The sequence below is a fragment of the Ceratosolen solmsi genome, unplaced genomic scaffold, assembly GCF_000503995.2.
Source record: "Ceratosolen solmsi marchali unplaced genomic scaffold, CerSol_1.0 scaffold10, whole genome shotgun sequence".
Taxonomy (NCBI): Eukaryota; Metazoa; Arthropoda; class Insecta; order Hymenoptera; family Agaonidae; genus Ceratosolen; species Ceratosolen solmsi.
The window spans coordinates 6,313,830-6,326,384 of NW_011948412.1; the positions used below are offsets into that span (position 1 = coordinate 6,313,830).

The 12,555-nt window shown below is 30.5% G+C and overlaps 2 protein-coding genes across 2 annotated transcripts in view; both read right to left on the bottom strand.

Annotated features, from left to right (window-relative positions):
- Positions 1-12,555, bottom strand: part of LOC105364514 (uncharacterized) — a 484,373-nt gene that overhangs the window by 84,643 nt on the left and 387,175 nt on the right.
- Positions 7,589-10,739, bottom strand: LOC105368588 (zinc finger protein 45-like). Its single transcript, XM_011507626.1, has 2 exons — positions 10,240-10,739; positions 7,589-7,957 (listed from the first exon to the last, which is right to left on the bottom strand). Exons 1-2 carry the CDS (start codon positions 10,313-10,315, stop codon positions 7,665-7,667), a joined length of 369 nt encoding a protein of 122 aa, XP_011505928.1. The 5' UTR covers positions 10,316-10,739; the 3' UTR covers positions 7,589-7,664.

The window sequence follows — 12,555 nt, forward strand, 5'->3', positions numbered from 1 at the left end:
GTGTGTGTGTGTGTGTGCGTGTGTGTGTGATACTATGGTTGACCTTATATATATATACACATATATAATTATCCGGTTTGTTCTTACAAATGTCCAACTCCATGCTATTGCTACAGTTCTATTGCTTAAAAACGGTATATTAAGCACTGAAGTGATGTTTGAAATATTAACTTAATATATAATATATTTAGCATATATTTGAAACGATGTAATATTATTGGGGACAAATAGTTTGTGGATGCAGAATAGTATTAATTCAAATAAGCAAATCATACTCGTACATGCGTAATGCTACAAATATGATATGTGTTGGGGGGGGAAAAAAAAAAATAAAAAAAAAATACTAATAATAATAATAATAATAATAATAATAATATATATATATATATATATGCAAACATAAATTAATATTCGTATTAATCTATTGTTGTACTTATAGTAATTGTATAATTTATCGAACTTAATTATGTAATTAAGTAAATTATCGAGATGTTTGCCTATAACGTTGGAGTTGAAAATCGATTTTTTATTGTAACTTAAATCACTAAATATATTGATCGTTATTATTACTTTTAATCAAAAACTCTGGCCGTAACTGTAACTTGTTAAATTGCTAGATACGCAATTACAAGTTAACGTGACTTTATTAATATGGTCCAAGCCTTGTAGTGACGAGCTAAGATTTAAAATTATATTAAAATTAAGCAGCTTTAATTTAGATGAAAATTTCACGCCATTTAAAATGCAATTCTATTATTATATTTAGTAGAGTGAGTCTTTATCGACAGATTGCTCGTGTATCTTAACAATTAATTATCACTAATTTTTCGTAATTCAAAATAAAACTCAAGCCACGTGTAATTTTAAAAATCATAGCCAACTTTTGAGTATTATTAAATTTATCTTTAAAACGAAATTCAGTTCGTTAAATTTTTAAAATGTAAAAGTAGGTTTGGGTCTTATTTCAGATATTTCATATCGTGACCGACGATTCCCATTTACAAAGCAATGATTTTGCACTGAAAATGAGAATAAATCCAACCAAAGCAGTTTCATCAATAAACTATGATCTTTATATGTAAAAAAGTATATTCATTAGTTATGCCTAATTAATTGTAGTATATATTTCATTATTCTCGGTATATTTATATAAGAGTTATAAAATGGTATAATGTAGCAATTAAAATGAATGAATAATTATTCACTTCACGATAGTTTCGACAATAATTCGATTGATTTATTTACATCGTCGAGCGAGTATTTTACATCGACCGCCGCGTCCTGACTATGTCATTGAAAATCATATTTCATTGTGTCGACAGCTTCGAGGTGGATTTATCCCCCAAGTGGTGGTGGTGTTGGTGGTGTTGGTGGTGTTGGTGGTGACGATAGTAGTACCGTATACGTATAATAGGTCGAAAGGTGCGCAGACTAGAATTTTGCAGGGATAAGGTAGGAAAGAAGGAAGTGGTAGTGGTAGTAGTAGAAGTGGTAGTGGTAGTGGTAATGGTAGTGGTAGTAGTAGTAGTGGTAGTGGTAGTGGTAGTAGTAGTAGTAGTAGTAGTAGTCAGTAGTAGTCAGTAGTAGTAGTAGTAGCAATAGAAAAGGAGAAAGCCGAATTCACGTAGACCGTGAAGGTGAGCGAATTTCGAGCTTACGGAGACTGTTTCCTTTTCATCAAAGGCTACGACAGAAGAACAAAGTGATTAGTAAAACGCGACGATTTTCTTAGTAGCAAGCAAGATCTGACAATTTTAACGCGCAAAGGCAAAATCCACTCAAACGAAATCGATAATTGGCCCTAAGCTAATCTCGCGCGTTTATTAAATAAAATCATTATGACGCGAGAGCAAGATTTGACTACGAACGATCGAATTCGCGTCGGTAATGAACGAACGAACAAATTGATCAACGACCACCGATCCCATCCATCGGCTTTATGACATTATTCGCTCTTCTCGGTCGCCTCGACGTTGATGACGCATACCTGCTCGCCCGGGTGCTTGTTCCTGATGTGCGAGTAGATCTGCGAGGTCTGCTTGCTCCTGAGGTCGCAGTAGGGACACTTGTAGCGGGGCTTGAAGCCACACTCGTACGTATAGTGGCGCTTAAGGTTGCTCTTCAGGGTGAAACCTCGATTGCATTTGGGACAGTAATATTGCTTCTCGCGCCATTGCGGCCGCTTGGAAACGCACCGACGGCTACGCTGTCGGTTGCCTCCGGAGTCCGGACTGTCCACGAAGTGCCGAAAGCGGCTCATCAACGAGTCTACAAACAAAGAAGTTTCTTGGTTTTTAATTGGTTATTGGATGGGCTGTTACGCGGGCCTGCTGCTCTCATTGTTTCCTTTGGCTTATTAGAACTGGTAGCTACTAAGGCTGCGTGTTATTATCGTTTAGTGGCGGCGTGAATTATTGAAAGTTATACTCAAGGACGAGAGCAGGTGTTGCAGTTACTTCAAAGCTAACATTCCGAGGATTAGGAAGGGAGGCTCTATAGTGGGAGGGAGATATGAGATATACGCACAGCGTTGAGCGTCATCCGCAATTTCGAGCTGTGCATCACTGTTTATTTACTGTTACAATTACGTCAGGTATTATCGCAATAATTTGGTATGATGTCACGAATGTAGCATTGGCTCTCGGGTCTTCGTTCTCAAAAAACAAAAAAAAAACAAAAAAAAATATATACCTTAATGAAGATTGCTTAAGTATTTATTCATTTTGGTCCAAGTGGCCAATTTATCCAGAAATTTATCGGGAGCAAATAATCAATGATTTATCGACGAATAATTATTCTTTTTACCTTATTAGATGCAATACCAAGCTAGCATAAATATTTAATAATAACTTTTACGATACGTAAGCATGCAAAAGTATTGTGAGGCATTAGAATTGTAACTATTACTTTTTATATAAAAGCATATTTTGTTAAATTTGCTTAATTTTTTTTGTTTAGTTTGTTTGTTTGATCCTTTTTTTTTTTTTTTTTTTTTTTTTTTAACACATATAAAATCTTCCATATTCCATATTACAAATATAAAATTCCATATCCAACAATCCATGCAAAATTTCATATAAAACTATACGATAACGGTCTTAAGATATTTATTAAAAAATAATCGATAACGTGTATGTGAAGTTACTAACACAGCCAGTGAAGGAGCACAAACTTTCATGCTAATGATGCAAAAGTATATTGTTTCTTATATGGAATTGAAAAATCTTTTGTAAATGATAATTTATAAATATATATATATATATATATATATATATATATATAAGGAGAGAGTATTAAAATGAATAACACATAATGTGAACAAGAAGAGACATAATCTGCAGAATTGTAATATACATAATTTCTATTTTATTAAATAATTATTTTAAGAAGCTTGAAATTTAGCAAAGAAATTAACGTCTTTATTTTTATAAACATACAAGATATTAGTAATTTTGGTTTGATAATCTGAATTACGCTCTTACAGCCTTCGTTAGTATTGCTTAAATAATTTATATATATATATTTTTTCAATACATTGTTATATAAATGGATTAATAATGCATTAGCTTAATATTAATTATCAAAATTTTTTTTTTCTCTCGAAAATTCATTAATGTCGTTGCTCTGAATGCATAATAAAATTTGCGAATCTTGAGAATGGCGAGGAAATTTAATTAACTGTCTTACAATCGAGTATTATCAATGTTTAAAATAATGTTTAGCAATAAACGTCACATAAGGTAAGAATTATATAATTTAGACATCTGTGTTATCGCGGCATTATTTATGGCAGCGCATTATCATATTCCAATGATGTAAATCAACTTTATACTAAAGCTTAAAGCGCATCCTTATACTTTTATATTATACAGGCCGATCATTAGCTATTATGTACATGTATTAAAAATTAAGGATAAACTTTTGAAACATATAACATATAACATTATTCCAACCAATGATTGACAATTGAGGACGATAAGCTTATTTAACAAGTGCATATTCGATACACATTTAGAAAGTAATCTGTTATAAGTAAAATGGCTGAATATTAATAATAACTTATAGAAAATGTCGTTTTCGACGTTATTATTATTGACTCGTCAAATATGTAATCCTAATACATACAAATCACTCTTTTTTTCATTTCCCACTCCCGCTCCCCCTCCCCTCCCCCCATCTCCCCCCTCCCCCCCCCCTATCATTTCTACTATTTTTTTCTTTTCATATGTTTTTCATTTATTTTTATGAATTATGTTCTGAAAATCTTCACTCATCAGTCTTTATATCCGACTCGTTGTTTACAATGTTATGATGTAACACCAAGAAAACAACATTAATTACACGTAAAGATGATAATAATTCATTATTCCAATTTTAACAACACTTTCATTATTTCTTTTTGTTTATCAAGTTGGTTTCAGAAAATGAAATAGTAATGCAATTGTCTGACGTCGACATAATACGGCATATAAATAATATGTTGCATCAAAGAGTGGTACAATAGTAGAAAGACAATTTCAATTTCTATTTACTTTTGCTGGTAAATTTCATGCTTTCGTTCACTACAGGCGAACTACATAAACGTTCTGTCCAATATGTTTTTTTCTAATATGCGACATGACGTTGGACGTTTGCTTGCTTCGGAAATCACAGTGAGGACATTGAAATCTTGGTTCTTGGCCGCACTCGTATTTCAAATGTCGCGTCATGTTACCTTTAACGGTAAATGAGCGCGAACATTTTGGACAACTAAACAACCTATTATTATGTGTTTCCTGCTGCTGCTGCTGTTGTTGTTGTTGCTGCTGCTGCTGTTGTTGCTGCTGCTGCTGTTGCTGCGGCTGCGGCTGCGGCTGTTGCTGCGGCTGTTGCTGCTGATGCGGCTGTTGCTGTTGTTGCTGTTGCTGCATTACGACAACAGTTTTGAGAATATCGTCTGGAATATCGGTTATTTTCATTTCATCAGAGTTGCTAATTAGTGACTGAAGCTCAACGGGCATCTCTTTATTTGATGAAGCTTGAAGAGTAAAATTTGGATTCATCTGATGTCCAAAAAAATCTGCAAAAGGAAAGATTTAATTACATTAGTGGATGGAAATTTAGGGTGCAGTCGTGACAAAATAACTGTTGAGTATCTTAATATACATTTAATGATCGGATTGTCGAGAAAATTAGAATTTATGTATGAATGAGATTAGAAAGGATTGTCCTAAAATTTTTCAACTTAGATAATGATATTAAGTATTAATATTTAGTACTGATATTGCACGGTAATATTTTCAATGACTATGATATTCTAATTACAAAGTTTGAAATTGGATTATTGCAAGTACAATTTATTAAGAAAAATATTCAAAGATAATAAATAATAAGAATTTCAATAATATATATCTTTGGCGAATAAAATTCCGTCAAACTTAAAAACCAGCTTTTAAGTATGAAAGATGCAATAAGGTGTTTGATGATCCAGTCGACAGTCGTTTTTAATTAGTTAACCTGAAAAAGAAAAGTCCTTTAAATTAAAATCCTTTAATAAACATACACACGCACACGCGCGCACACGTAAATACATCGAAAACATATTCACATTTTCACTGATGTATATCTGATTTAAGAATGTAAATTAATTGGTTTTCATTAATCAAACAATTTTTATTTTATTGTATATAATTGAGATAAATTTGATAAGTACATTTAGTATACGAAGGACAAGGCAATTTTTATTTTTTATTTTCCATTAAATAATTATATCGTTATTCTTAATTATCGTTTATTGTAGCGTTGGTTGGATTATCACAATTTATCAACACTTTCAATAACTTTTCTTTTATTTACTTATTGATTTCTTATTGCTCGCTTTATATTTATTTACGCATACGATCGAGCTTTTTCTTTTTTTTTTTTAAACCATATCAATAAAAAATTTTGTTACATAAATATATATATATATATACTAAAAATACAGGAATTCGTTATAATGTAAAAAAGACAAAAGAAAAACAAAAAATACCATGACTTAAATATTCGATTAAAGCCATTTTTTCTCATATGCATTGTTTTGCGAAATATTTCTGTATCGTAGAAATATATTTTCACTAGAATAGTTACAAAATTAAATTAACAATGAATCATATGATCAAAAGAAAATTATAAAGTTTTTAATGAGTTGAACGAATTTTTATAAAGAATTGTATACTTACAACGAACAATATATAAATATAAATACATTTTACGAAAATTTGATTAATATTTACTTTTGTCTAATGCTAATTACTAATTATTAATGATAAATGAACAGAATAGCAATTGAAACAATACGTGAGGTTATGATATCCGATTATTAATATAATTCTTCATAATCTCTATTCGTCATAATCTCTAATTCGTAAAATAAACCTGAGAAAATAAATCTGATATAATTAAATATAATATTTATGCGTACTATTTTAGGATCGTCGATTTACTAATTCTAGGCACACGAACATCTGTACCATTTATGTATTAAACAATATTTGGGAGTAAAGTTTTTTTTTTTTTTTCGATTTATAATAATTTATTTTTGATTCATACATTGCATACATCATCATATCGAAACATATTTACGAAAATCATATATTATTGCCTTATAGTGGTGATAAAATTTTTGCTTAATAAAAGAAAAAGAATATTAGATATAGCGCCGATTTTTTTATTCGTTGGCGTCAATTCTCTACTTGGCTTGGCAACAATCATTCTCGATACTTGAATCATTTTGACAAGATATCCTCAAGTATAAGCAAAATCAACGTGTAATCGCACTTAAAATTATTTACGTATTATTGTCGCTATTAAATATAATATCGCAACTAAAATTATACACAGTCCAAAGCTCGAGATCTAACGAGAATACAATTATTACAAGTGTATGTTTAGATTGACAAGCGAAAACGTTTTTGTTAAAAATAAAAAAAAAAAAAAAAAAAAAAAAAAAAAAATTACATTATTCAAATGTTGACACAAGTGTGCCGATGATAACCACTATACTATCGAGGATCTTTTAGTCGAGATCGATCGTCGTGAAAACTTAGCCCGATATCTCATATTCATCTCAACATTAATCATTTCAGCGAGTTTTGAAAAAGAAATAAAGAAAAAGAAAAAAAAAGAAAGAAAAGTCTCAGCGTCAAGTTTCGCAATGTATTGTTTAATATTGCTAATAAGCGCTATAATGCATTGCGTCGAGTAAATTAACAATTGATTTGGATTAAGCAGAATTGCAAATGCGAGGGAATAGTGCCCTCTTGCTAAAGCATTGAGTAACTTCGCTATCCCATCTGCTCGTTCATGAAAATAAAAATAAAAACTTCTACGGAAATACGAATGTGCTAAAAGAGCGAGATTATTGGCAGTAAGAAGACACTCGTGGCACAATCAACGTTTCAAGTCGGAATGTTCCAACGCCAGGATGGTAATAGCCGAATGACACCGACGGCACAATACCTTGCACCCTCTACTCCTGGAATATCGAGTAACAGAGAACTCGGGAGCAGCAGCGAAAAAAAAAGTCCGCTGCCCTACGAACGGACAATACTCTTGGAAGTGGAGCGATTTTTGAAAATCCCGTGGCAATAGAAGGAATAAAAGGTAAGGCTTATCGGGTGATAAGCGCAACCGCGCGATACCACTCAATCGGACCTCTGCTGGATATCGACCGCGTACACGGCACTTTGCGCGTGTGTACTCTTGATGTGGCAGTAGATGTGGGAACGATGCTTGGCAATGTAGTTGCAATACGGGCACTGGAAACGCGGTGGTTTGCCGCATTCGTAAGTCAAGTGCCGGTGTAGGCCACTGTACCACTTGTAGGTCTTGCCGCAGTTCTGGCAAACGTAGGATTTTCTGCCGCGTTTGTGGGTGCCGTGGACCGCGCGAGGATGCTGGTGGAGGTGGGAGGGTTGTCTGCCGCAGGACTGGCAGCCTGGAAACGAAAATTTGCCAAGGTTCGGTCATTGGGTGGGCCTTTTGTTGCGGGACACTTTTGGGAGGGCAAATCTACAAATTAAAGTGCACTGTTAATTAAAGCTTACTGTTCGGTCGAGATATTAGTTGATGGATGCACACGGTGCATAAAAGGCATTCGCGGGAGACTTGCTCCACTACTTTTCTCTGGCCCAGCCCCATCTTACCGGGCAACTTATCGAATGGAAAGATATCACAGGAGACGATCCAAGTGCTGTCGCGTGGTCATAAAAGTAGTAAAGCAAGATATTCAAACATAACGAACGTTTATATATATATATATATATATATATATATATATATGATGCAATGAGTGGACATTGTTAGTGAGGAATTTATAAATATTTCGAGACAATTCTCATTCGAGTATATAACTCGCCGATTATTCTACAATTCATCAATATTTAAATTCACAACGATTGAGTTACCATTTACATTCATAGGCTACGGTACTTTCTTTTATTTATTAATACATGAAATTAAAATATTACTTACTGTTAATATGGGAAACTTTCTAACTAATATTATTATTAATATTTAATGTACTGTTTTTGTTTAAAATGTATTACAAATTTATTTAAGATGATTGCAGGGAATTGACAATGTTAATCACACAATAATGTAAAAACTTTAATTATTCCAGTCTGAAAATCGAACGAGTCTGTAGATAAAAATATGAAATATGAAAGTATGTCGTTGGTCGTAAGAGAGCATTAATATAATATTATGTAATTAGGTCACTTGTTTATAATTAGCTCATTTATTGTCAGCCAATTATATTGTACATACGAATATGTAATGGTTATTTAACATAATTATTATACGAATGCCAATTTTAATCCTCGCAAAATTACTTGTACATGATTTATTATATAATAATTATATAATAATCGATTTATTTTCCCTACCAATGTTATACTAAAATTTCTCATAATTAAAATTTACACTCTATATATATATATATATATATATATATATATATATTGCAATTATTTTCATTAGTTTCAATTTAAATCAAGGCATTTTATAAAATTATGATTGCCTCTATTATTTTTTTATGCTAAATTTACACTCTGCATCTTACGCAAATTACATTATATTTTATATACTATACTAGGATATTATTTAGTACAAATTTTATAAAATGGCATGAATGAAATACATTGTAAAGCGTATATTAAAAAGACAATTTATTTATTTTTGTTTTTAATATTTCTTGTATTTCCTTTATATTCAAAATTATTAAATAAACATCAAATAAATATATATATATATATATATATGTATATATATATATATATATATATATATATATATATATATATACATATATACAAGAGTCTTAAATATGTACACTTTGAATATTATTCTAGCACACAGACACACAAGGCATATCACCATGGCAAACACTCATTATTATAATACTAATTATTTCAGCTCAATGCATAACACTTGTTATATTAACATGTATATATTTACATATTATTACAATGTATTAAAAGAGAACAAACGAGATAAAAAACCTAAAATTTTAAAACCACTTAGGGGAAAAAAGTAAAATACATCTATATTAATACTAACATTTGAAGATTTTATTCATTCTATTTAATTCGATTATTAATTCGAATTAATTCATATTCTTTCTTTCTTTTTTCTTTTTTCTTTTTCTTTTTTTCTTTTTTGTTTTAATAAAAATATCGTTATTTATAGTACGAAATGTGTTTGTGCGGTCACATTAAAAGCATAATTTCACGGCTGATGGGACGCGGTCGTAAGTGAAATTATTAATTTAAAATTCAAGCACAATAAGCTTTGTATAAAACAGAGAAATATTATTCCTAAGTATGACTAAATAGACAATAGTTCACCAGACTTTGTATCTTGTTGTAACTTTTGTTTTATATTCATTATCCAACAGTTATTGTTGTCAAAAAAAAAAAAAAAAAAAAAAAAAAAAAAAAAAAAAAAAAAAAAAAAAAAAAAAAAAAAAAAATATGGGGGAGTAAAAGAATGATGGAAGTAGCAATTGAATGAATACTATACTACAACAATCACATTCAATTTCACATTCAATCAGGAACTTGGAGGGTCTGTGGAGCACCTTAAGACGATTAAGGGAGCGTAAAAAAAAAACAACAAAAATTGGTAAAATTCGGTATTCGGTGCATTCACGTGGATGGCATTAAAAACTCAAAAGAGTTTGTTAATATGAACGCCCATGCGTGGATGCCACCTTCTTACGTGTCGATAAATGTTCGACGATTGATTGCCCTTCATGTGACAATAGGGGCAACCGTAGCGCGGCGGCGGACCGCATTTGTGTTTGTAGAGATCGGCGATTCGCCGAAAGCCGGCATTACAAACGTTGCATATGTAGTTCGTAACGTCGTCGGCGTCATTAGTGCTCCAGATATCTGAAAACATTGACATTGTTATATTAGTGAAATGATATTGCGTGAGCGAGAAAGTCGAACGGGACGGAAAAGAAATATTTCGCTCGAGTGAATATTATTTGCTTCTCTTTTATCTCTTCAAATACATTCATTGTGATGTTGGAAGTTATATTGTGTTTATCATGCTTGGCGGGGTGGCTTTAAACTAACAACTTTCCAACACAATGAACATCCAGTATAATGAAATATTATCCCAATAAACTAACTAGATGTATTGTAAAATTTGTAACTCAAGTAAGACTGCTTTCAAACTTATGTATTGCGCATGATTTCTGCGATAGATAAATCAATAAACCAAATGATCGCCATTTCTAGTGAGTGTGTGTGTGTGTGTGTGTGTGTGTGTGTGTGTGTGTGTGAGGGGGGCGGGGAGACACGCAAGAAACCTATTAAGCATTAAATATCAAATGAGTAATATATTTTTTGTGATGAGATTATTCGTTTTTTTTTTTTTTTTAATATATTCGCGTTTTTTTATTTCTAATCACTTAAATGTCGATAGTCTATCGAATTATACATAATTTCATTAAATATGTAAGTAAGTAACTTTATAAATACATTTACATGAATTTAAAAATCAATTGAGTTTCACATTCTTTTGAAGGAATTTTTATTTTTTATATTTGTTATTTGTTTTTCATTTTATCATATTTCGTAAAGAGCAAGTATATTTTATTGTATACAAATATTTATATAATAATATAGCATCATACAATACTTATACATAGATATTTATAATAATACGTGCAGTTATATTATTTAAAAATTGAAGATAACGTTGAAGATGAAAATTAAATTGCTTACCGGATATTGATTTACATTGTACATTGACTTTTGAGGCAAAAGTTTGTGTACATCAAGACTTTTCACATTAAACGGCCTATTTATTTGTAGTATAATTCATAATATAATAAAATATATATTCGACATTTTTTTTATATCATTCCACTTTATTTCATCGGATAATAAACTTATGTGTATATATATTTAACCGCACGCATCCGTTCCATCCATCCATCCATCCATCCATCCATCCATCCATCCATCCATCCATCCATCCATCCATCCATGCATATACACATACATATGCATATATGCACAATATCATTATGAAGATAGAATTTCAGGCACTTCTTAAGAAATTAGTCGATCCTATTAAATTAGTTATAGCAGGTTTGCAATACAATAACAATTTGTTTAATCATTTGAGTTTTTGTCTTGTCTTTTTGTCTTTTCTAAAAGAATACTAATCTAAAATACATTGCTTTTCTTTTCTTGTCTTTTCTTTTCTTTAATAATAACCTATACTTACTTAAGTGTAATAAGCACCGTTAATAAATATCGATATTATATTTGGAAATAAAGATAATTCATACTTTCTTCAAGTATTAACTCGTAGAAAATTGTATACTATAACCGTGGAGATATTTGTAAGTGTCAAACTTTCAAATAAGATTTTCCTTATTTACATAAAAATAAGTACAAAAATAAACGTAATTATTATCTAATGTAAGAGCATTAAATAATTTAATGATAAATTAAGAATATTTAGAAATATAGGTAATGACTTACTTTCAAGTATTTACTAGTAGAAAATTAAGTAATTGTTTGGTATTATATGAGCACGTTTAAAAATAATAATTTAAGTGATGGTTATAAAGTACTTGAGTGTTTGTTATGCTTGACAGGTAAAACTTATAAACAATCTTGTATGTCATCGCAATTATTATTTATAATTCATGATTTTTAAACTTGCATTTAATAACTTTGTATAACGCCGCATTAAATATAGATAAAATACCATTGTATTTTTTAAGTAAATTTTCGTTTTCAAGAACACATTAATTCAAATAATTGATGCAATTTGTACTTCCCTCTTACAATACATTTATAATCTTATTTATTTATTTTGTTTTTTTTTTTTGTTTTTTTTTTTTTTTTTTTGTTTTTTGTTTTTAAATGAAACATAAATTGAAAAACAAACTATATATATAGAAGAAAGAAAATTAATGAAAATTGAAGAAATATAAATTTCTAAATTTTAAATGATTAATTCGATGAAATTTAATCCAACCCAACACAATTTTTTCCTAAATTCTAAAAA